General features: G+C 38.6%; 1 protein-coding gene across 5 annotated transcripts in view; it reads left to right on the top strand.

Moving 5' to 3' along the window:
• AGPS (alkylglycerone phosphate synthase) overlaps nucleotides 1-25,971 on the top strand; it is a 101,220-nt gene that overhangs the window by 39,310 nt on the left and 35,939 nt on the right. For all 5 annotated transcript variants that reach the window (XM_009672641.2, XM_009672648.2, XM_068948436.1 and 2 more), the window contains 6 exons: nucleotides 8,693-8,782; nucleotides 14,150-14,240; nucleotides 18,959-19,079; nucleotides 19,156-19,230; nucleotides 20,939-21,010; nucleotides 22,874-22,953. In XM_009672641.2, the coding sequence (XP_009670936.1) occupies nucleotides 14,166-14,240; nucleotides 18,959-19,079; nucleotides 19,156-19,230; nucleotides 20,939-21,010; nucleotides 22,874-22,953 (423 nt within the window). In that variant the 5' untranslated portion in view covers nucleotides 8,693-8,782; nucleotides 14,150-14,165. The remainder of the gene's footprint in view (nucleotides 1-8,692; nucleotides 8,783-14,149; nucleotides 14,241-18,958; nucleotides 19,080-19,155; nucleotides 19,231-20,938; nucleotides 21,011-22,873; nucleotides 22,954-25,971) is intronic.

Raw genomic sequence — 25,971 nt, 5'->3', positions numbered from 1 at the left:
AGTTTATAGCCAGACACCTGTTCTGTATCATGTTCATGCCAAGCTCGCCTCAGGGTAACTTTATTCATATAACCATATCTTCATCAAGACTTGAAATTCTTGCAGAGGTTTCTGGTAGCAATTATGACTGTCAAGTAGAACTAGCTCAAAAAGTTAGTATTACTTGACTTTAACAAGTGACATTAAAGATGCTTCGTATTTTGCTACCAATACTCAGAGTCATCTTTTTGCAGAAAATTTTTTTGTATCTTGTAAATTTAAATGATGGCCAGGACAAATGCTATTATATAACTCCCATTTGCTTAGTCAATTCTAGTTCATCTGCAACTACTGTTTTATGCAACCTATCTTGAGTGATGGGCTTACTTTTTCTTTGAATAGTTAGTGAACTGTTTAGGATAGTTTACCACAGTTGTTAAAAGTGACTTTCAGAGCAATATGCAACTAGGCTCATATGACTACCTTCATGTCTGAAGTTTTTTGTGTGATTCTGTTTTTATTCCAAACTGAACTCAGAGTTTCTTTAGGTTAAAGACTGGAGGATGACAATACCAAAGTATAAGGTGAGCGATGGGGTGGAGGAGGTTGGGGGACAGGGAGAAGAGTGTTTTGGGTTTTTTTTGTTTGGTTGGTTTTTCCCCCCTCAGGTTTAGCTTGTCTTCTCTGTGTATCTTGAACTTGGCTACTAAACTTAACTTTGTTTGAAAGGTTAGATTCTGTATGCCACTTAGTGCAGTTACGAAAACATCTAACTCTCCTTAGAGAACAGCGTTCTGAAGCAAAGCTTGACACTAAATTGAATCCTGACATAACTGACTGTTGAGCTTAAGCTAGTGGTAACTTATAGAAGGGGAGGGCTGGTGCCACTCAGAAGTCTTAACATCATAAAAGTAAAAGCCTATTGCGTTGAGGAAAGTGTGGCAGGTCATAAGGGGCTTGCATGATTGGATCAAAGGACTTGTTAATTGCTAATCAAGGTTAATGTTCACAATAGAGGAGCAAACAGATAAGATTCTCATTTTTAAACATTAGTCTGAAAAAATCACAATGCAAAGGCAAATGTGACTTCATATATAGTAGCAGTACTTTCATGTCATCTGTCTGAAGAGATAAATATTTAGATGATGAAAAAATCTGTCAGAACTGAATTTATGCAAAGCTTAGTAGGTATCCTGTTAAATCTTTGATATCAGGTAAACCAAAGTAGGTATATTCACTGGTTAAATTTTGGCAGCAAAAAAGTATATGCTAATAAAAGTATAAAGTATGTTTAATGCATAAAATAAAACTTGAAGTGTTACATGAAAGCAAGCAGCTAGTTACAGCAAAAAGTTTTGTACATCAACTTCACAATATTTACTGAGGTGTGAATTCTTATGCACAAGAAAATGAAGACTATGTATAGCTATTTATTTAAATTTGAAATTTATTTAAAATGAATAGAACAATTTCTGCAGAGGCAACAGATTAGAATAATTACTTCAGCTTCCTAAAAGCTACTCTACATTGAAGTAAATTAAGACCATCTGTGGTGTAACACATTGCAGCCAACTAGACTTCTCTGAAGTGTTACTGTGCCTCTTGAATGTGATGGACAAGTATAATGCCTTGTTAAATCCAAAAGTGGCTGTGGTATGCAGGTTTTAGGAATTGACGTGACAGACGAGCAGTATTCTTTAGCAGTTATCTGTATGTGCCCCAGAGCACGCTAAAAATTTTCTGCGTAATAGGTAAAGCAATATTGTCCAGGAGCTGAGCTTTTTTGCTTGAAAAAAATAGACTCTTGATCTATTTATTAACTTGAAGTTTTGAAGATGAAGCAGATTTCTTTTTCTGCAAGCTTTAAAGAAATACTTCTGTCAGGACTGATTTCTAGTGTTCAAAAAGTAAAAATTTTAGTGCTTGTTTCACTGCTACCTGAAAGAGGTCATGTGCATTTTGTAGTATAACAGTCTCTTCAAAGAGAAATGAAACTGGTATCTTCTGAAGTAGAAGATACAATAGAAATTGCTTCTTGTAAAGTATTCCATTGCATAAGAATTCATTTGGCTAAGTGTACATATTTGGAAGCTTCATAATATTGATTTTCCTGATGCTGATTGTAGTATTTCATATTTCGTTCACCTATATGGACTTAAACTTTCTATAAGAGAACATTAGAAAAAGACCAATTTCCTCCTCCTTTGGGACTTCATTTATTCCATATATGCTAGTAACGTGTAAGGAGAATTTATGTTTTTCTATTACAACAGCTGGAAAGGAGAGCACACCTTGCTTTTCAGTACCTAGTACCTCCAACACGTCTGTTTTATGCCTTAACTTTTGTAACTGCATTGCAGCTTACCTTAGTTCTTAAATTTTAAATATGAACTCTGGTTCATGTTGCTATATCAGATATTTGGCAAACAGAATAGCAACAGTTAGGTGCATATGCACCTGCAAGGGTTTTGCTGAAAGCTCAGGCTACAGAAACTGAATGTGTCTAAAATTGTAAAACAGAGAGGTTACTTGACTTCAGAGCGATCACTTCAGGTTTGCTGCAGGGAAGATCCTCCAAGAGGAATGACAAATGTAGCAGATACTCCCTGCCTACAGCATGTCTTTCTTCTCCAGATAAATGATGCTATTGTAAAGCAGTTCTTGAAGAGATTCCTAGGGCTACGTTCTTCTTCGTAATTTCCAGGCACCTAATGCTAATTCAGTACTGACTTAAAAAAAGGTTGAGTGGCTGGCTGGCTTGGTAGTTGATAATAGTGACTGTATAACCTAAATAGGGTCTCTACCTCAGATAGGGAGAGTAACCTTCCAGTATCACTGAAGGAATGGGTTCTGAATTTCCATAGGTCTTCCGAATCAGTAACCGTTAAGTCCAGCTAAGCTGGGCTTTGAGGTATTACTGTTTGGATGGTATCTTGTTGATGTAACTCCTTAACCCCATAATACTGCCTGCATCTTACTGCATACTTATCTTGGGTTTTGCAAGAGCTGTGCAATCTAGAAGACGTTTTTGCCTTGCCACCTTAGGCAAATACTAGTGTTTTAGCCAAAGTGGTAGTCCTTAGAACTGCCACATTAAATTCACTTCAAAGAATATGCTAGTTTTTGGGTGACAGGAGTGCCTCTGAATATATGCCATTTTATGTATATATTTTAATGCTTGGCATCAGCTGATGGTTGAGTTGAGAATATTGGTGGTTATGGTGAGGAAATTAAGTAACATTTTTGTTCTGATGCCGAGTTGCGTTAATTCCGTTGCCCTGGATTGCCCATCTTGCTGTAGCGTGGCTTCTCTGAAAGAAAAACATGGAACTGGATCATTTGATCTTTTAACCAATTAGCTCAAGTTTGCTTCAGTTTTGTGTATAGTGTAGCAGTCCTCCACGTTGTTTTGGAGAGGTGGGGGAAGTTTTGTTGATATTTGTGTTTAGATGGTGTATCTGTGTAATAAGAGGTAAGTAATTCAGTGTTGGCATCCTTTGGTGGATCATCATGATGCTAGTGAATTGGAACTCGTTCATTACTTGGCTCTGATATTTCACTGCGGGTGATTTCATTGCTTCATCGTAAGTGAAAACTTGGTGTTTGCCTTCTGGCATTAAAGGTGATGATCAATGCATTTTAGACATTTAGGAAAAATAAAGAGCTGAGTAACTGCTTACAGTATTTTTAATTTGAAGTAAAAACTTAATTGGCAGTTCTGTGTATTGTGTATGTAGTTATTTGATATGTACTTGTGTACTTTGATATGTACTTTCAAAGCTGAATTTGAAACAACTGAAACTAATCCATGGTGTGACTTCCATGTGGGCTGAGCATCTGGATGCTGAACTGCAGTACTTGCTGGAAGCTCTGTGCTTGCTTTTTGGTTAGTACTGGTTTCCTAGAGAGAGGAAAACATAATTTCAAACGGTGTCTACCACTAAAACAGGAGATTTGAAGCCGGTATTGGTTTAATTAAGGCCTCCAGGTCTAACTAAACATTTTAATCTGCCTAACTGAGTGAGTATAATACGCCAGGAGCGTTACTTCGGCTAGTGGTGTGAGGAGGGCAGTTGGCACGCCCAGAGCGGATGCCCGCCGTTTGCTGTGTGCCGCCTCAGGGCCGGCACGCGGCGCTCCCGCCTCCGCGCCTGCCAGCAGCGGGACCGGGCCGCCTCCGTGTGGGGAAATACTGCCACCTTGCGGGCCTGTTTCTCCAATTGTGGATACCTTCAGTTGCCTCACGGCTTCGTGTGTAGTAGTATCTCGTGTTATAATCTAAAGAGCTTCCTGCCCCGTGACTCCTGATTATTCTGTAGCAAGTTCTTCAGAGGAAGAGAAGTGAAGACAATCCTTGACTACTTTAACAAATATTTTGCTGTAAAAATTAATCAAACTATTATAGTGTCTAGCATCAAAATATTAAAGTGAAATATTTCGAATAACTTAGCCTAGTTGCACTGTTTTTGCAATGCTAGCTTCTATTGTCACTGTTTCCATGGTAACTTGTTTTCTTTCAGGTTTTTCCCTTCAGGCAATACCATTATATAAATGTTAAAAGCAAGCTTTGCTTTATATTCGGTACTTCATGCATTTTTGTAGCACATCTCTGGCTAAAAGCCAAAGCTAGAAGGAAAGGAAAACCTATATGTATGTGTTTTTTTTTCTTCTGGTATTTCTGGCTAAAATATTCCTGCTTTCATCTCTAAGAGAAATAGAGGTTAATTATATTGATTTTTCAATTAATATGAAGGTAGTGAATAGAAAAGCTATCTGTAAATGAGACAGTTCAGGTGGAATATAGAGCGAGTAGCGTACAGTTTAAAACAAGAACAATACCAAGTGCTGATGAGAATCCTTGACCTTGCTGTATATACTCTTTGGAAGGATGGTAGGAAGAAAAATGTAAGGATATGTTTTATAACATAGCAAGACATAATCCTTATGTTTAACATGAGCACGTCGATCAATTAAAAAAATGAATTTCCGATTTTTTCAGGCTGAGGCATGAAACTTTGTTAACATGTTTTGAGATGATCAGTCGGTATACCCTGAATAATACTGGAAATATTTTTTGTTATTTAGCTAGGAGCTTAAGAAACTGTTTGGACTTTTGAAAAATGAAGATAGAGATTAAGATATTGCTGCAGGGGGAACTTTGCATTTGACATAGCACAGAATGCTGAGATGTTAGAGGATGTCAACTCTGTACAAGTCTAGGAAAAATGGCAGTGCAGATCAGTTGCAGATCAACGTGTGGTTTGAGTTCCCTGTTCTCATTCAGCGCTTGATACATTCAATACTCGTACGCATGGGTCTCAGCATTTCTTTATAGTCTTTGTACTCTTCTGGAATGAGAGTTGAACACTGAGGTTTTGAGGAATTAAAAACTGGGAGATGCAGAAGGCTACCCTGCTTACTCAGTTGTAACTTGAATTGTATTTGAGAGTCAGGGTAAACATAAGGTGGTATACTAATCTGCCAAGCGGTTGTGATAATTATACAAGTGGCGTTGCACAGAGGACAGGAGTGCTGCACTGGAGTAGTGGTGTGAAAAGTTTGGGCTAAGGAAGGATATTGAAGCAAATAGTGCTACAAAAGGTTAATATAAAAATGAAGAAAGGGGTAGGAATATTATTGCACACACTTCGGATGAGAATGATTTTTTTTTTCTCAGTTACCTCTTTCTTAGTATGCTTGCAAACTGCAAATTAAATTTCCAAACTTAAGCTGGAAAAGCATGGAAATGTAGAGGAGGTGTGTTATGGTGTATTTTCCTTATTTGAGGGAGTTGGGATGGTGAAGTGGCTCAGAGAAGCAGCATTGTGCCCTGGCCTATATCTTGCAGGGCTTTTTACCTTGCACCTCATCTGAATAATACCTAAACAAATACCTGACATCCCACAAACTGTGAAGGCTTTTCCATCCACTCTTCCAAGAAGTTCTGCTACAGCTTTGGACTGAATTACATAATTATGATATTGCCTCAGCAGTCAGTGAGGACTTGAGTGTCTCCTGGTGGTTTTCTACTTTCCTCTGCATCAGAGGTTTAAAAAAAACCCTTCAACTTTCTTGGGATAGTTTTGAATATAAAATAAAATGCAACTGAATCATTTTGATGGCTCGTTTGCCTATCACAAGATGCAATATTGCCCATGGTGCCAGAAGCAAAGGTCTCCTGACTTGATGTTATCAGAGTTGGTTCTAACCCCCCCCCCCACCTTTTTAGCAAACACCTTAAAACTGTTACGTACTGGATTTTAAGTTAATTACGCTCATCACTCCAATAACAAGAGCCATATTGTCTTTCAGAGTAAAGCATTATATGCTTATTACATTCAGAAATAGTTCAACCTTAAAGAGTTTTCAGGGAAAAAATTAAATAATGACATCTCAGCCTTGGTTGGCTGTTACTGGTTTTTTAAATTCTGATGAAAACACCGAGTACCTTAACATGAGCCTAAGCAAGCAGGCCTTTTAAAAAAAAAAAAAAAAGGCAAGCTACTGGAATAGAGTCAGTTTAGAAGAAGGACCCCATATTTGGGTGTCAGTTCGGTGCCTTAACTAACAATATCTCCTCCTGAGTGTTGAGAGAGGTTTCTGTGCAGGTATCAGGACTAATGATAGTTTCAAAGTTGCACTTAATCAATTTGTCTGATGTCACTAGTCCCTTTGGAATCTGAGAGAGAACCTGGCCCTTTGCTTCTTGGTCTGTCCGATTGCCTGCGGCTTTGTTTTTTCTTACTCTAGCCTTTGTTTCATGCACCCCTTTTAACAGCTTGCTTTGGCACTGCCTTGCAAGAGGACGTAATCTCCCTAAATTAGGGCAAAGCTGCTTGAGCCTTCCACAGACTTGCTGTATTAATATCAAGTCTGTCCTGACTTTGTGTTTCAACAGACTAAAGAGGTCAGGTGTATAGAAGTACTGTGTTTAGTCAGCCGAGGGAGAAATCTTGCTTTGAGGAGGACTCTAGCCCTGGGGATTTTGAGGAGGAGGTTTAGTTGAGCAAATACCACTTCAGCTGGTCAGTTCCATGTCAGCCTGCTCTCAGCTAGGAGTAGCTCAACTGTGTAGCACTTAGTGTCTGTGTGGAATTTGTTTTAAAATGTATATAAAAACATTTACATCTTTGTAGATTATGTAATGCATAAGTAATATAGAACTATATATATATAATATACTTATGTGTGTGTATATGGCATTTATAATATGCTTAAATCCAAACACTTGTTACCTCTTAATTCATTGCCATGTTCTAGGTGATGACAAGACATTCCTTTGATATAGAACTTGAGTGGATCCTTGCCCTTTCCTGAGAGAACATTAAAAGTGTGAAGACTGGTCCTATTGAAATAGGCAACAGAATAGAGGGACTTATATATCTTAACCGCTGTTTGGCTAAACGGTTTAATTTTGACTGAAACTTTAGAATCACTTCAGTATGGAGGAGCAATATACACAATGTGCCTGATGAAACACTTCTGTTTCAAACTGCAATGGAATAGGTATCCATGTGTGTTCCATTTGATTAGTTAAAACCTTGTGTACTGGCTGTTTGAAGAAAATGAACTCTGGTTAAGCAGAGTCTGTTTAATTATAACACAGTCATGTCAGCAGCCTATGTTACTTTTATTTTTATAAAGGCCTTCAGTAATCAATTAGCACCTGGTTATCTTATATGTAAAGCTGAATTTATTACTGACTCATTGCAGTTGTTTCTTTAAATTTGCAAAATCTTTTTGAAACGGTCACAATTGATCCTTGTCTCTACCCTTGGACTATATACTGAAAGATTAAGAGCTACATTCACTGTGTATACAATGGGTTGAGGTAGATCACTTGCCCTTAGCTTCTGGAAGATGCCTTTTTAATTAAAGCACAGTTTTTAAGTTAGAACTTCATTTCTAATACAAATGAATGAGTAATTTTTCAAGCAAAGTTAGATTAATGTATAATAACAACATAAACATATTTAAGATGTAATAGACTTCTTATGACTTTATCATAATTAAAACTTTCTATTTTAAGGTAGTTGTGATTGAAGTACTTCGATTTTGTATTTTAGCAATTACATAGTTTGTACATAATCTTTCTTATGATGTTATTACTTTGAGATCACATCCAGATTGTTTGGTACATTATTCCTGCAGCCCCTTTTTATTTGCTTTCCAATATGTATTTTTAATCTGGATGTTTGATGTACTTCCTAAGAGTGCCTCATTACATTCATGTTTTAAGAATGCAGTGGATTTACAGTATTGATGTTATATTAAACTGCAATTGAGCTTATTTCTTGACAGAGAATAACTGTGCTAATGTCCTGCTCTTTCATTCTGAAATTCTGCTATTGCCTATCTGTGTTTTAGCATTTGTGTATAGACCTCAAAACGGGCATCTGTCAAGCATCACCTTTTTTTGCTGATTTGAAAATATCACCATACTCTGATTTCAGCCGGTTCTTGTTTTCAGCTGGTTCTTGTTTTGCAAAACAGTGCTTTTCAAACATTAAGATGTCATGTGTGCAATCTGAAAAAATAATAGTTGTGACTGCATAAAGATTTTTTTTTGTGCTGTCTTAAGGTATGTGCTTGTGATATGCTCTTGCTTTCTTGAAGTACTGGCTTTTTCAAATCCATAAAACTGCAAATTGTAGGGATACTTTTGGCTTGCAGTATGTTAACATTCTCACTTGTATTTTTTCCTCCCTTTAAGGCAAGAACTTCTAAAGTGGAATGGATGGGGATACAATGACTCCAAATTCATCTTCAATAAGAAGGGTCAAGCAGAATTCACAGGAAGAAGGTACATTGGAAACTTGTATCATTGAAGTGGAATAAAGTATATGGAGTAATTTTTTGAAAAGCTAATAAATCTAAACTCATTTTTTAGTTACAGGAAGTTCTTCACCTTATTTACTCTCAGAACAAATTATAAAGTTATTTGGCATCTAACGGGTTTATTGAACTCTGTGTATCTTTAACATGTGTACTGAAATAGTCTATGTAGCTTATGGTAGGGTTTATTAAAAGTATTATAAACAGACAAAATCAGTCTTCTCCATAACTTCATTTATTCACTGAGCATTAAATTTCCCTTGAAGAATAGGGTCAGACTGAGAATCTGCGCTGCCTCCTAAAAGTTTAGGTAATATTTGGCAATCCTGTGCAATTCTGCCAGTTTTGAGACTCACGAGCGTCAACAAGTTGCTTTACTATTTAACTTTCAGTTTATTTTTTAAAACTTTTGTGTGAGGAGCTACACAATCCCCTGCGCTTAAAAATAACAATTGCTATGTTTTGTGGTGGTAACATACTCTTCTGATATATTACCTCCTAGCCCTTTGTTCAGCAAACTTATTTTTCTGAGAAATGTCATCTTTGAATAAATAACAGGAAGATTAAGTCTAGTAAAGGATCTCTTCACTTTCTTCCAGTAGGATTTAAGTCTACCACTTGACATCATCTTTCTGCCTGAATGGGAAGAAGTCTTACTGTCTTGTCCCTAATCTTAAAATATAAGTATGCTCTTTTTAAATATAAAGAAAAGGGGGGAAGAGAAGTAAGGTTATTAGTGTGCTGTCCTTCAGAAAAATTCCCTCTAGTTTTGTGAGTTTGTGTAAACTAGCGTGAGGTAGTTTGAGCTGAAGTCAAGTAAAAACCTAACTGAGTATTTTTTTTAATCCTAATTTATTTTCAGGCTCAGATTGAAATACAAAACCTTGGCTTAGGCACTTCAGCCCTCCTTATTTAGAGAGATCCTGGTGCCTTGGAATATGTCCTAATACATTTAGGAAGAAACTAGTAACTTTCCTCTATACATCATATTGACAAGTTCATCTTTAAACCAGCCCTTCATACCGTTTCAATACTGATATCTCAATATTCAATATTCCGTATTGACATCTGTCAGAATTATGCTTTCTTCCTGGAACTAATGGGATCTGTGAAGCCTTTCTGGAGAAAAGGCTATTCTAGAGGTTTTTTAAAAAAACCTCAGATAGGACCTTCTCTTCACCTCTGTAAGATTTCCAGTAATTATTCCAGGTGATTCCTTAAGCAGTTGCTTTAGCCACCAGACTGCTGACTAGTTATGAACACTGAAGTTCTTCCAGATTTGTCTTCTACTAGTAAGCATAGCTGCTGCCATGTGTTTTTTTTGTTGTTTGTTTTTGTGAGAAGCTTGTGCCAAAGGCATGATCAAAGCATGCCGTAAGCACAACTTCTGAATAAGTATACCTGCTCAGCCATAACCTGTCTGCCGCTTTGGGTGGCCGCAGAAACAGGACTTTGAAGCCAGGCAGATTTATTGATGAAAACTTGCTTGCTTATGGGATTGGGTTGAAGTTTTGAGACTTCACTTTTTGGTTGCCTTTGCCTGAATTTTATCCAAGCGTATCCCTTGTCCTTATTTCTTTGCTTTGGTCCTTCCACTGAAAGGAATTAGGAAGAATTGGAAAATGGCAAAAAGTATTCAGAGCTACTTTCATAGCTATAGCTCACAAAGCTGAGGGCAGATAGAGTTTGAGGATGCAGACGTGCCACAGTAACAAAATCAGAATAAGAATAGGTCATTGTTTCCATAGTTTCCTCTTTAGGATTGCATGGAAGAGATTTTTTTTTGCCTGGACTTTGGCTCTTGTCACTTTGAGTGACATCTCGTTCTTTCATCTGGTATTTCTTTAGTTGTTCATCTGGGGTAGGTTATGCTATGTAGAAAGCTTCTGTACAGGGCATAGAAGGGTTGGACTTCCTTTGAGAAATAACCATTGCAGCTGCTGCTTGTCTGACTAAAGTCAAACAGTTCTCAGTCCGTTCTCCAGAATGGGGAGAGAATGGTGCTGCTCTTCCCCATCCACATTCTCTAAGTGGTGGATAAAATGAGAAGGGCCCTTTTGGGCCACACCAGTTTAGCTTCTATGCAGTAGTCCCTCTCAGTGGTAGGAGAGGCTGTTTGAAAAGAGTGGGAGCCTGACTTCTTTGTGACCAATTACCTTTGTAGTCCTTCAGCATGCAGAAAGGTTGTGCTGGAGAGGCCTAGTAGTTTTAGTATCCATTTACAGATATAACGTCCATAAACTTGCCTAATACCCTTTGAGTCTACTGATACTGTCTGCCTCTATAGCATCCTGTGGCAGCACCTTCCAGCAGGTCACTGCTGCTGTGTAAAGTAATTTTGTGTTAAAGGGAGTGCCCCTTATTTCTTGTGTTGCAGGATTAGGCGAACAACAGTTCTTTGTTCAACTTACCTGCTGCCTTCTTGATTATGCAAGACTCAGTCATATCCCCTCAGCCTTCTGACCATACGGAAGAGTCCTGGGTCCTTCAGTCTCTCCTTGCAAGGCTCTGTCACCTTGATCTTTTAGTTGCTGTTTTGTGAGCCTTCTCTGACACTACTACATCTTTCTTGATACAGGGGCAGGAACTGCACACACTACTCAAGATGTAGATGAGTGAAGGTTCTATACAGCAGCAAAAAGACATCCTCTGTCTTGCTCCTCAAACCGTTCCTGATGATGCCTAACACTGGCTGCTCTTGTATGTTATCAGTGATTTCGAAGAATTGTTAGTGATGCCAAGATTTTTACTGGATTAACTACCAATCTGAGTTCAGCAGAATATGCATATACCACTTAAATTTTTTTGCTCTTGCAATTATCTACATCAAAGCTTATTTGCTGTCTTCATTTACCTGCACATTTAGTTTTTTTAAGGTTCTTGTTCTGTGCTATCAGTGTGGTATGTGTCTATCCAAAATAACTTAATCTCCACCTGTTTGGAGATTCTGCTCTTCATTCCAGATCACTGGTGAAGATTTTAAAGAAACTGGTCCCGGTATTGCTGAGTGGGGACCTGCATTGCTGAGCCTGTCTTGAGTAGGGATCAATAATCCCTGCCCTTTGCTTTCTGTTTTAACAATCTTTTAGTCAGTAGGAGAACCTTTCCTTCAGTTCTGTAGCAGCATACTTTCTTTGATAATCTTTGGGGTGGAACCTTTGTGGAAATACGAATGTTTGTTCATTGTATCCCCTTTATTCACTTTGCTTTTATATCTTCATAGAACTCTGAGGGTTAGTGAAACAAGCCTTCCCTTTCTAGAAGCCATGCTGACTTTCCCAGCAGGCCATGCATATCTGTGTGTCAGACAACCTTTTTGCTATAGACTCTATCATCTCACTGAGAGTAGAATACGCTTAGTGTGAGGAACTAAACCTATACTCCCAAAGTAGAGGGTTCCTTGCACTATCTGCATATGCACAAAGCTTGTTACTGGAGAGGTAACCATATGAAGTTGCGTTCTGGGCAATGCATTGCCGACTCACTGCTGGGTCTTGAGTTAAACTTGGTGGACTTGTGGTAGTTCTAGTTTGTCCTCTGAATAAGTGGTGAAGATTACCCTTACTGAACAGTAAGTGGGCAATACCAGGAGAAGGAACACACCAAGCTAACCTGAGGATCTCTATCTTTGTTACAGACTTCCAATGCAAATACATTGACCTTTTATTGCGTAGTGCACTTTCCTTTCCACAGAATTCATTTAACAGTTCCATATAGGTATGATGCAGAAACGGCTGCCACAGGAGGAGTGACTGGATGCTATCTTTCAAATTGAAGAGTCTAGCTGAGTTGAGAGATAAGATTGTAGCCTTTTTTAACTAGGAATGGCATGGGGAGATGCAGGATTTTTTCTCCAAAAAGAGAACTAGGAGATGAGGAAACAAAGGAATTGATCTTTCTGCATAGTAGCTGACTTAATTGTGGAGTTTGCCACAGTTGTGAAGGGCAGTGTTGTAACTGGGTTAACAGTGAATAAAAAAATCTTGAAGAACGCCAGTCAGGCCTAATGCATTGATCCAGGTGCAAGCTGTAGTAAGGATTCTCAACTGCTGAAAGTTCTTAATACTAAAGAAAGTCCTTGTTCTTTTCTCCTTGGAGGATGTTTGTACATACCTAAACATGCGCAGTGTGTATGTATAATTATTAGCAACAATTTCTACCTCAGCAGTGTGTCCCCAGGCTCACTTGTTCTGCATGCAGTATGCATGGCCATCAACAGCTCATCTGTCCCTTGTCTGTGCAGCTGATTCAAAGTAAATTCTCATTCACATCTGTCATGTTAGATAAGCTCTTGTCAAAGAAGTGAAATACTTTTGAATTTCCATGATCCCCTTCAGGGGTTTGACCTTGGACTCCCCATGCCATAAAGCTGTTTCTGCTGGGACAGTACATGATTTCTTCATCTTCTGTGGTGTTCAGATAGTACAGAGGGCTGTACAGCCTGGGAAGTATTGATTTTTTTTGTTTTGTGTTAGTGTTGTGCTCACCAAGACGGCTAGCTTTTCCTTGAAATATTTAATGAGGAGATCAAGTTGCTTAGATTAGAAAAATGTAGAAAAGCAACCAGTTCTAGGAATTCTGGTGCAGAATTGCTGATGACATTCCTGCAGAATGTCTTTGTTTTTGGATTGGGTCTGAGCTTTCAGGTCTCACGTCTTCAAATTCCATCAAATGCTTTGCTATTGTAATGATGATGTGATGCTTTTCTTGAGTGTTAATCACTCTAGTTGACTAGAACTTGCTGCAGATAACCTCTGCAGTACTCCCTACAAAAAATCCTCCTTTTCAGTTCAAACACCAAACAAATATTGCAACTACTCCTTCTCTGAGTCTCAGATGGACATACTTTCGCATCACTTGATGGATTCTGAGTTTGAGGGAGAGACTTAATACTGTTTTTCCTGACAACATGCAAGTTGTGCTGAAAGCAGGATTTGTGCGTGTCTAAGATGGCTTTTGTTTACACTGCAGTGTGTCCTTGCATACCCACTCTTTACCAGTAGCTGGCATGAAAATTGTCAGTCTCCTACCTTACTGAAAGGGAGAGACGTTTTTTAAAAATGAAGAGAAGATGGTAGTGTTGGGAGTTCTTAAAAGTGCTATAATTCCCAAAGATCTTAAAGTGAAAGTTAACAATTGATATGATTTTCTATGTTAAGTAAAGAATACTTGAATATTATGAAGTGTGCAGTTCCATGAAAGCTGAATATATAGGCCTTGCAGATAAAAGCATTTCATTAAAACTTAATATTTGTGGTTATGCAGAATCAAAAGTAGTGTATCTGACGTGCATTGTTTTAATTTAAAATGACCATATGTAATATTGACTTTTCAGGTACAGGTTAGGTGGTATGGTATTGCCAACTTTTAAGGAATGGATAGAAAAAACCTTTGGAGCAAGTCTGGAGCACAAATCTACCTCTAGAGTAAGTAAATAGCTGAAAAATTCAGTTCCTTTGAACAGTAGTCTTAGTGATGCTCAAGACCAGTATCTGTTAAAGATGATTCAGAAGTTGTCAGATGGCCTTACATTTGGCTGACTTAAACAGTGTAGTAACACTTTAAAGAGCTGCTATTTGTTATAGAACTACTACAGGAAGTCTTCAGTGACTTTAGCAAAACTTGTTCTCGGTTAGCTGGTAATACTTTAATTGCAATAAGCCTCCTTATTTTTGTCCGTAGTGGTAGGTTGTTTCCCCACTTCACTGAAGCTGTTAGCCTAGGAGGAGTTATGTATGATAACTTAATGGCTCTTTGGGAGAACAAAGAAGATACAGTGGAACTAAACTATGCAGTGTTTTCAGTGCATTTAATGTTATCCGAGTTCTCTTTACTCTAAGGATTCCTTTGAAGCTGCAGGTCCCTGACTAGATAGCAGCTTAGCAGTGTTGGAAGCAGGCTATGCTCATACTGTGAAGTGACCCTGCTTTGGGAAAGCTTCTTCAGTTAGCTCAAGATTGCGTTTTCTCTGAAGCAGGTATTCTCTTAGGACCTGAAAACCTGAACGTTTCTTCAGGCTTCTGCTTACCAAGCCCTGCTTTCATCTGTTGCAACTTGCAGGCCAATGCATTTGGAAAAAAATCTGTCTTCGTTTGAGCATCTTCCTTGACCAAGATAGGCTTTCAGTGGCTTCTGCTCACAGCAAAATTGCTTTCACTTTGTGACCAATGGCCCTGAGAGCAGTTGTTCCCCTTTTTATGGATAGAGAAAATGTAGAAAGTGTATTCAGAGGATAAGGGAAGTTCCTCAAATATTATCCTGTTTCTACAGCGCATACTGCAAATCAGCTCCTCAGGACCTCCGCCAGCAATGTGAGTGCTTCCCTGTTATGTAATGCACGCCTAGTTCTGATGCTCTTGTAATCTGAATTTTGTTGCAACCTTGACATAGAATAGAAGACCCCTTTGGAGTCTTTAGTCTGTTCTGGACTTACAGAAATTCCCAACTATTACCATGGGTCTTCTGTTCTAATGTCTCGGTGATAGTTTCTAGTTTATATTTCAGGTTGTCATGCTATGTTGCTTTTTACTATCTACTATCATCAGGGCATAAAGGCACTCAGGTATAGGAACAGCAGTTGGAACGGCGCTTCTTGGTCCATTAGTCTTTCTAGCTTCTCTTTCTGCCTCTGTTCTGTAAGACTGGAGGTTTCCCTAGTGTATGCCACTTTCCTGTTATCATTAGCAAGCAGTAAACGTTCCTGCTTCCTTGATGTTCAAGGCTGCTTGACTTTTCTCCCCTCTTCAGACTAGAAAGGACTCATCAACAGAAGCAGTTTGGGCTTGGCTCAAGTAGGCTTCATCTCCAACCTTTGTATATGAATCCTATTGAAATAGCTCAGTCCCACAGGAATAAAAATATGTTTTCATCTGACATTGTTATAGATGGTTATTAATTTTTCAGCCTAAAGATGAAAAACTAAAGGATAAAAAACCTTACAGGAGAAGCAGAATCAAGGTACTTAAAGCTATATGCAAGGAATAGTTCTAGTTTTGAGTAGACTGTCCCCTTATGTGGGGAATCAAGCTCTTTAAGCATCTGATGTTCAACTTGAAATGATATAAATGATTCTGTCTACACAAATCCTTGAGAAATTAAAGTTTAACGTGTAAGCACAGCTAGCAGGGATTTTTAACAGCACTTTAAAGATTTCTATTCATTTGATAGCTATTTGTTTGATAGTGTTTCTCAAGTTGCCCCAGTTTCCCTTGGAGCAGTGCTCTTTTAGGTTAGCAACAGCACGGTGTGAATGTGCATTAGGAGCAGTTCCAGGGAAGAAAAGGGGAAGATGTCCTGTCTAATTCTTTGAGTGGCTTTCTTACTAGAACTTTCTTCAGCACCATTGTGGACAGTTCTGTTAACATTCTTAGATCTCACAAGTGAAAACTTACTGCTTTCTACAATAACTTTGTTGCAGAAAGCACAAAGTTGAGAAATTATCAATCTTTCAGAGGTCCTGTCACCTGGGATCAGTCTCCTTGTGAGCCTGTACTTGCAGTGTTGCCACAGGTTTCCCTTTTTTCCTCTAAGACTTCACTTGTTGAAAATGCTTTCCTTAGGCAAATTAACTTCATCAAATGGATGAGTCTATTCAGACTGAACATACTTTCCTAGAAAATGTCACAGAATCAAGCTTAGAGACGAAGTATTGAAACAGTACACGGGAAATCTGATCCTGACTTGCTCTATGCTTGTTGTGATAGGCTCATAAAGTCATCATCTCTTGGTAGCAATGTGCTTCTCACCTGAACCACAACACTTGATCTGACTTCTGTGTCTGTAAGTAACAGTGATTATGTTGGAGGGAAAAGCCTTTTTTGGAAAACAAACAAATTCCTTTCTCAGATGTCTAACACTGTATTTCAAGAAGTATAACATCATCGTTCAAAAGCAAGTCAAAACAGCACATATCCCCGTCAACAAGTGAAATTAGTGTTAAGGCTAGGTTTGTAACTGATATTTAGCTCACAAAACTTGGAAGCTCAAAGGTAGCCAAGTGGCTGTTTTACAGTTTCCGTATGGGACGTGATCATCTGCTAATAAACCTATCTCGTGTAGATGTTCCTCAATGAATAATCTGTAAGTACTTTTTAAAATCTTGATGTTACCTTACATTTTTTCTTCTAATGGGCACTGTTAGGCAAGCTGCATCATCATGGGTCTACTAATTACCTAAAAACTTACCTATTGAAGGTAAAATCTTTCTTCTTGCAGGTCTCTTACTCTTGAGATCCAGCCAGTTCAGAATAGAGTGCTGCAATGGTGGCAGATAAGAGACTATTAATCTGTTTTCCTTACTACTAGTTTGATAACTGGTGCTGTACTGTGTTTTATCTTAACAAGCCACCCATTACATGTCAGCAGAAAGCATAGGCTGTTCTGGAGGCTGTGTAGAGCAAAGACATGTGAAAAACTTCCTTCCAGGAAAGGAAATTTGGATGGGTGGATGCACTTTTTTCTAGAAGATTGAAACTTAAGAAGCGAAAGAAGAGTGAACTTAGTTTTTACTTGTTAATAAACATAGGCTAATCTTAATCAAAGAAATAGCTTTTTTAATGTAGATTATTTTGTACAAAATGTTTGGCAGTGAAGTTGTAAGCAAGCTCATTTGGCAGCACATACAGTCTTTCCTGTTGACTTTATAACAAAATGGTAAGAATGTTCTTCCTTTTGAGTTGAAGCTGATGTCACTTAACTTACTACTAGTGACTTCATGTTGAAATTCCAAAAGACCGGCAGTATGTTTCAGTTAATTTTGCATAACTTAATTTTTTTAGGGGTATGTTTAAAATAAATGTGATATTGGAGAATTGAAAATTTTCCTGTCCTTGAACTTGGGGGACTTAGATAATTGGAAAGATGGCGGTCACTTTTTTCCAGATAGAAGTGAATTAGAAAGTTGAGGTTTTCAAGGGATAAGACTAAAACTTTATATTCAATTAAACTCCTTAATTAGAGGCCATATGTAATAGGCCTTTCTTTAGAGAAGTAACCCATGGAAAAGCTTAAACGAACCTGGAACTTCCTCTGTTCATTACATTAAAAAAGATACTTTTCTGAGTCTTCAAAGTACAACTACACTTAATATCCACAGAGAACTTTATTTTTAGGAGCTGGTGCGTATAAAGTGTCTTCAGATGGATTTTAAGAATTCAAAAGCTTTACACCTGAATTTCATTTTTCTACTTTATCTAAAGCAGAGTCCAGAAAAGAAGAATTAAGTGCCTCAGTCTGAATCTTGGGAAGCCATAAGAATAGGATGTGAAACATTCTTCCTGCTAAGTAGGCATATGGAAGAATGGATTGTTTAGAAAACTTAAAACACAGGGATACCCCTCTGGATTTGTACATCCCTGATTTAAGTGCTGCTGGTAGGGCAAAAAGTCCAGTGTAGTTTCTCTGAAGATGTCCAAAACTGTTTTCCCAAAGAGCTGATCAGGACTAGCTAGAGGCTTCTGGAAACACCTGCATGTTGATGACTGCACTTGTATTTTGTGTAGTCTTTCTAATGTGTGAGATCTGCTTAAAGTGTGCCTGTTATGTTAGATCACTCCAACTTAGGTATATTTTTGCCTTGCTTCTGGTTTCTGATTAGAGTTTGATCTGAGAAGGATTTAGCTTCCGGCTCATGACAGAAGGAAGGGAAGTGGTTTGGCAGAAACAGAAGTAGATCCGCAATTTGCGAAAAGCTTAAGCATGTGTTTCTTTGAATATTGTTTCCTCCTACCATTTAACAAAAAAAAATTAACTTTTAGTTATTATCTCTTGTCAGTAGGAAGATCTTTAGGTTCTGTTCAGGCCCTGTTTTTCCTGAGTCTTGGGAAGTCTTCAAAATGCAAGTATTTTGTTCAGCATGTACTTGCAAGCTAATATATTTCCCCAAACTTATCTGAAGGGAAAAGGGTCAGAATGTGCTACTGAAAGAAAGCTTCCTGTTTCCAGCCTAGTTTTCCTGTGTCTAGTCAGTTGAGTGCATGGTAGGACAAATAGGATCTATGCTTGATAACTTCAGTGTTTCTAATGTTACATTTTAAGTAGTTAAGCTTTGGTAGTTCCTCAGTTAGTGGTAACTCAGTCTTATTCTTTTATAGAACAGAAATGCTGCAAGAATAAGCCTGCCTTTAATGAACTTCTTGTTTTGTAGGCATCCTTAAATGTTAATGATGTACCTCCATCTGTTGTAAATGAAGAATTCCTTCAGGATCTTAGAGCCACTAAAATCTCATATTCACAAGATGCAGAAGATAGGGTATTCAGAGCTCATGGTAAGAGAACTTCATTTATGTAACTGTGTGCTTTAGATGCTTCCTGTTCTAACTTGCTAACTTGTTTGTATTTCAGGTCACTGCCTACATGAGATATTTGCACTCAGGGAAGGAATTTTTAGGCGAATTCCTGATATAGTTGTCTGGCCTGGTAAGCTTTCGTTTTTCTTTTACCTTTGCATCTGGGAGGACGATGTTTCCTAAACTGTGCTTTCTTGTCAAGGGGAAGCTCTCTTCATTCATTGATTTCACTCATGTTTGTTAAAACAGAAGTGAAGGAGCTTTTTCATGAGTGGTAACCATGATCACTTAATTAGATTACAGGTTGTGCCTGGGAAATCCCATCACTTCATATCACTATGAGGTAGTCAAATTCATTGTTAAATGTAGTCAATGAAGTTTTTGTGGACAGCTGAATTCAACACTTAAACAAATTCAAAATCACTGTAGTTAGTGCCCTAGGAGTAGTTGTTTAAAAAGCGATCTAAATCTTGTTTTTAATGGAATACATGATAGTAGATGGGTGGTGAAGTGCTCGTGTTGAATAACTTGGTTCTGTGACATGTACTGTCTTACTTCAAAAAACAAGAGCATGACACCTGTAACTCTTACGAGAACCCTTATCAAGTCAGTTATCCTTTGTAGAAGTGGCAGTGCAAATTGAGTGCAGGCTAGATGCACCTTCAACAGTGTATTCAGTAATGTCGTTTTGGATAACGGTATGTAACAGAGTATGCTTACTTCTGTCTATTGGAAGGATATGAGTACTTAGAGTGATACAGAATAACTTGTATGAGTGTGCAAATAAAGTTACTTGCTAGGTCACAGTTCTCTGGTCCCTGGGAACTTTTTTCCTTATGCCGTGCTCTAATAGTCACTTGATCTAAGAGTACTTGTTAATTTCTATTTAAGCTATATGAATCCAGCCTTTTTACTTTAGTTTTTAAATTTTCTCTAATACTTTGATAATTGCGCTGTATTAGAAATCCCAAGATTCCTGATAAGAACTTAGTCTTAGCTCAGTCTTGCTTATTTTATTTAGAAAAAATTCATATATGGGAACCAAAAAAGCAGAGATGCTATAAAACGTATCTGATTAGTTGAGTACAAGTACTGACATGTCAGCGCTGGTGACTATGAACAGCATTTCTCACAGCTTTATTTTATGCACCTCCAAAAGCAACTAAAATAGAATGGTTCACTACCTTGGTTTAAAATTGCTCTGTATGGCAAGAGCAAAGTAGCCAGGGTTCCTATGCCTGTTTATTCAGCCCTGTTCATTCTCTGCTGTTTGCACAAACTCAGTAGGTACTGTATCTAATCGCATCTTTTTTGGTGCTCCTTCTTTTCCTTGCCTGTGCATGAGCATTTTTGCTTCCCTCTGACCAGATACAGAATGCATTCTAAAAAAGTAAATATGACCAGCAACTTTAATTTTGAAATTGAATGTGAGCCAGGATGAAAAAGATGTGGTGTTCAGTTCTCAGAAGAGACTTTTCTCACTTAAGGTAGATTGCCCAATTTATTTTAAATTAAAGAAGCTTTCAGCTTAAATTTATTCTCCCAAATACTTTGAAATGTTTGCTAGCCTGTTTTGCCCCGACAATTCCCAGGAAGTCTCAATCCATGAGCAGAGCAAGAAACCAAGAGTTAGGTTTTTTAAAAGCAGAATTATTTCGGGTCTGAACTTCAGTCTGGAGCTCTGATACTTTTGAGCCTGCCTTGTATTTGTTACCTAACTTTCTCTGAAATGTCTTCCTTGCTGATGTCTGAAAGGCTCCTGCTTATTCATACTGCTGTATTTGAACAAAAATAATAGGCAAAAATCCTGTTTATAACTGTTTGGATTTTTTTTTTAGTCTGCCATGAAGATGTAGTTAAAATTGTGGAGTTAGCCTGTAAGCACAGTGTCTGTATAATACCATTTGGTGGTAAGTATTATCAAATCTCAGTCGTCTTAATGTCACTAGCTAATGTACTTGAAATCAATTATGATGTGTAGTGGTAACGAATTGTGCCTCTAATTCAAAAATTAGAGCTGTTAATGGTATTTTAAGTGAACTTTGAGTGATCTTGCTGTATTAAGAGCTGCTATGTTCAGTTTAGTAGAAGTCAATTAAACAGCTTCAACGTTGCATGTGTAAGAGCAGTGACTGAGGTTGAAATATCTCTGTAGCTCTGTACCTTGGAAGCCTTCTAGGAAATAGTGAACGTGAGATTCAAATGTTTGTTAGGGGTCTTGTGTGTTTGGATGCTTATGCTTGTGAGCACAGAGCACAAGTAAGGTAAATTAGTTGGTTAATTGTTGGAGTGCTGTGTACCATTGAAGCTCATAGGTCCAGGGAGGATAGAATGGTTGGGCACCATTCTGCAGAATCATTAACCATAATTTTAATTTGCTTTCAGACTGCTGGACATGAGAGTTTAGAGCAGAGGTTCCTCTGGTAAGGGTTTTGCAGGAAAGGTTCCTATTTTCATAGGCTATTTCTTTGGTTGAATAATCTGAGCCCTTCTCAGTCTAGAAGACTTCTAAAGGACTTTAATAGTGGAATTTGTCCCTCTAAGCCTGCTGAGGTTGAGGGGGTGAGCTATCTTGTTTTAACTTAGAGCTCAGGGGACAAGGGATGTTAGTTTTTATGAACTCATTTTGAGAAGCTTTCTCTCACTAACTTGTTTGTGGGATAAGTCTATGCATGTTTTATTTCATACCTGCTTATGCTGTAAGAATATAGACGGTGCGGACTGTAGCAAGGATGCTTATTATTTGACAGTAAGAACCCCAGAAACCAGCTGCATTAGCCTGGTATTGTACCTCCTTAAAATACTGTCATCCAAATGTCAGATGCATTTGGAGAGCTGTATATGACCACTACAAAATACCTTTGGTACCAGTAAGTGAGTACAGTAAAAAGCAGAAGTTTTAACTAGCTCTTGATCACTGACAGGATACAGGAAGATCTTCAGATTTTGTCCAAGTCTGTAACGTTTAATTACAGTTTACTTCCCAAAGTTATTACTTTGGGAGATGAGGGGTATTTAAGGAAAATATTTCCTTTCCTATCATGGGAAACAAAGGTGACTGGTGATGTTGTTCGTGGGGTGTTTGTATTTTAGCTGTCACTGTCTCTGCACTTGCAGCTGCTTGAGAGGAATTCTTATGGTTGCTTACTGTGGTTATTTTTAGTATTCCAGTCTTTTTTTCCCTTTACAACTTTTGTAGTCTTTGAGAAGCCAGAGGTTTCTTAGAGGTTGTTCTGTAATACATTAAAGATGCATTAGAAAACTCCAAAGAGGTTACCCATTTGTTTTTATTCATCTATCTGTGGTTAAACCCTTTCAGTTTCATACTTGATTAAAGATAAGTATTGCATTCTTATATTAAGTAGATTTCTTCAGTCAACTTTCCAGATAAAAACATGGTATCTGTGTATTTCTGTCATACGGTATATAGAAACAACTGTTTCTTGGATGGCTTTGACGTTGCCCATCCTCTCCTATTTTAAAATTCTATTCTGGACTTTACTGTGAGCAACTGAGGTGGTTTCGTTAATGGGTTTTGTTATCAAGTGCTGTGAAAGCACTCAGTCAGCTTCAATGTTGCCTTGATTTTGTGAGACTCAACTTGAGAACAGGGACAGCCTTAAAGCACTGATAATTAGCCTCAGATAAATAGCTGATTTCAGTGGTCTTTCTTTAATAAGCTCAGTATGAGAAAGGAAGTAGAAAGAATAGGAGGGGTGCACGTAAAATTCTTAGGTAACTTTTACTGAACAATGCATTTCCCATGTTTTCAGGAGGGACGAGTGTCTCTAGTGCTCTTGAATGTCCTGAGGAAGAGAAAAGAACAATTGTCTCCTTGGACACTTCACAAATGGTATGTAGCCCTTCTAAGAGGAAAATCGTTGAAATTAAAAACAGCCTACAAATACTTTAAGATGATCACTGGAGAATGTTTCTGTGCTTGTTGCAAGAATAAAGAAGAGAGAGAAGTATTATTTACTGGGTCCCGTGTTTAACTTATTCATCAGTGACCTGGACGAAGGCACAGAGGGCACCCTCAGCAAGGTTGCTGATGGTACTAAACTGGGAGGAGTGGCTGATACACCAGAGGGCTGTGCTGGTGGGCAGAGAACCTCAAAGTTCAGTAAAGGGAAGTGCAGGGTCCTGCACCTGGGGAGGAATAACCCCAGGCACCAGTACAGGCTGGGGGCCGACCTGCTGGAAAGTAGCTCTGCAGAGAAGGACCTGGGAGTCCTGGTGGACAACAAGTTGAGCATGAGCCAGCAGTGTGCCCTTGGGGCCAAGAAGGTCAATGGTATCTTGGACTGCATTAGGAAGAGCATCGACAACAGGTCGAGGGAGGTGATCCTCCCCCTCTCCTCAGCCCTGGGGAGGCCACATCTGCAGTGCTGTGTCCAGTTCTGGGCTCCCCAGTACAAGAGAGACATGGCACTCCTGGAGCGAGTCCAGCGAAGGGCTACTAAGGGGCTATTAAGGGACTAGAGCATCTCTCCTATGAGGAAAGGCTGAGGGAGCTGGGCCTGTTCCGCCTGCAGACGAGAAGACTGAGGGGGAATCTTATCAATGTGTGTATCAGAATGTAAGTGTCTGAAGGGAGGGTGTTGAGAGGATGAGGCCAGACTCTTCTCCATGGTGCCCAGTGACAGGACGAGAGGCAGCAGACAAACTGAAGCACAGGAAGTGCCATCTGAACATAAGGAAAAACTTTTTTTACTGTGAGGGTGACTGAGTACTGGAAGAGATTGCCCAGGGAGGTGGTAGAGTCTCCTTCCTTGGAGATATTCAAAAGCTGCCTGGATGTGATCTTGTGCAGTGTGCTCTAGGTGACCCTGCTTGAGCAGGGGGGTTGGACTAGATAATGTCCAGAGGTCCCTTCCAACCTCAGCTGTTCTGTGATCATGGTACCTGGACCATGTGTGACTAAATTAGTTCTCCTTTAGTTCAAATGGTATTTGGCTAATGTTAGCCCTATGCCACTTCATATAGCCTGTGTATTTGTTTAATTAAACATATATGCTGTTAAGCCTTGTCCTAGTAGCTTTACCTAAGTAGAAGTCAGGGGAAGCTACTATTCTTCTGTATAGAAACTTCTATTGTATGATAAGAAGTAATATCCAAGGTTAAGTGGAAGCCTAGAGGGAGGTTGTTATAAATTTCACTTTTTTTTCAGACTAACAAATACTTGAACAGTGAAGGCTGGGATGACCAAAGATTGTAACTCAACTTGGGAAAGCTTAAGTTACCAAAGGCTAGATTTTGTGTAGATAACATCTTGAGAATATGAAGTTCACAGCTTTCTGGCATTCTGGAAATGAAGTTTTTCTAATTCATAGTGTCAATTTTCAGTTTCCAGCTTTCTGTTTGGAAGGAGTTCTTGTAAAATCTATTTTGTGGTTGCATGGTAGAGATGCTTCAGCCATGGCTCTGTGTCCTTAATGTAAGGCTCTACTGTCTCTGAGCTCCCATGGAGCTTTAATTCCTTCAACCTGAGAGTAAGGCCTGAATTCTGGCTCTTCTCTGTAAACATTCAGTGGTGGTTCAATTGTGTGCTGCTTCTCACTCTTTCTGGCTACAAAGTGAGTGGGGTTTTTTTGGTTACAAGAGTGGTAGTTACACACTGAAGGAAGCTACTTTATTGTTTGGGCCTCTCTGTGCAAGTGAAATCCAAAGAGTACAATACTGACTAAGGCCCTCATTTGAACTCACTGTGACTCAGTAGCCTGCAGTTTTGACTTCTATCTGGTTTGGGGGTGGGGAAGAAATGCAGCTGGCTCTTACTATCATGCTTTTGTCTGCTGGATAGGTAAGTAAGTATCAAGTCAGAAAATAGACCACTATCTGCTAATGTGTTTTGAATGGCCCAGCCAGATAGCTTCTGTGGCCATTAGTATGTAGGGGAAATAAGGCAAGGTGAAAAAGTGCGCTATCTGAATTCAAAGCTGAGTGTCTCAGAACAACTAAGATACCTATTAAGCATTTATTGAAATAGTAAAACTTAGCTGATCATCTTTGCCTTACATATAGGGTCTATTACTAATGTGTTAAACTTTGTGCTTTACCTAATCATGTCACATTGCAGCTGAAGGTGTTTGAAAGGAGCTAAAAGAGTTGACTTTGAATAATTAACTAGCCCAGCTGTTATGAGGGGAGAAAATTGTTTTAAATGATAGTTTAAGTTGGACTACAAGATGCCCACATCTTTGTCTTTCTATAAATTGAGGCAAACTGAAGTTAGAACTGTTTCTCTTCAATGAAATATGAATGCATAGTGTATGTAAGTACTTGAAAACCAGAAACCAAACTGAATGCTTTTTTGATCTGGTATTGCACTAAGCATTTTAGAATGTGCGAGCTTCACTTTTCCTTTCATTTTCATGAAACTTGTATGGATTTTAATACCAGCCATTAATGTGACTTGGAATAGACAGGTATGAAAGTAAGAAAGTTTGTGTCTGAGCAGGAGAATCAGCGGTCTGCTGTTGCGGCAGACAACTCTGGAAGTACCACATAACAGTTCAGAGTATTTTCTAATGCTACGACTGTTTATGGATTTTAAATTTTACTAAATGGAAGCTGTAGACTTCAATGGATTTTAAATTTTACTAAATGGAAGCTGTAGACCTCACTGTGGTGACTGCTGAAGACCCGTATCTGGAAAACTGAAGGGTGGGCAAAGTTGTTTTTGACAGAAGAAGCTTGATATATCTTCTGTCAACAAGCCAGATTTTGCAGATTTATGCTCTGGATCATATCTCAGATGTCTCTGAAAACTGGAATTGAATTGAAACCACTGACCGTATACTGTTACTTTGTCAGCGTGCGGATGCTGTCTAGGAGATGTTGCCCCATGCTAGATGTACATGTAGCATTG

Source organism: Struthio camelus, chromosome 6 (assembly GCF_040807025.1).
Source record: "Struthio camelus isolate bStrCam1 chromosome 6, bStrCam1.hap1, whole genome shotgun sequence".
Taxonomy (NCBI): Eukaryota; Metazoa; Chordata; class Aves; order Struthioniformes; family Struthionidae; genus Struthio; species Struthio camelus.
The sequence above is the reverse complement of the archived record's forward strand: the minus strand, read 5'-3'. Positions and strand labels throughout refer to the sequence as shown.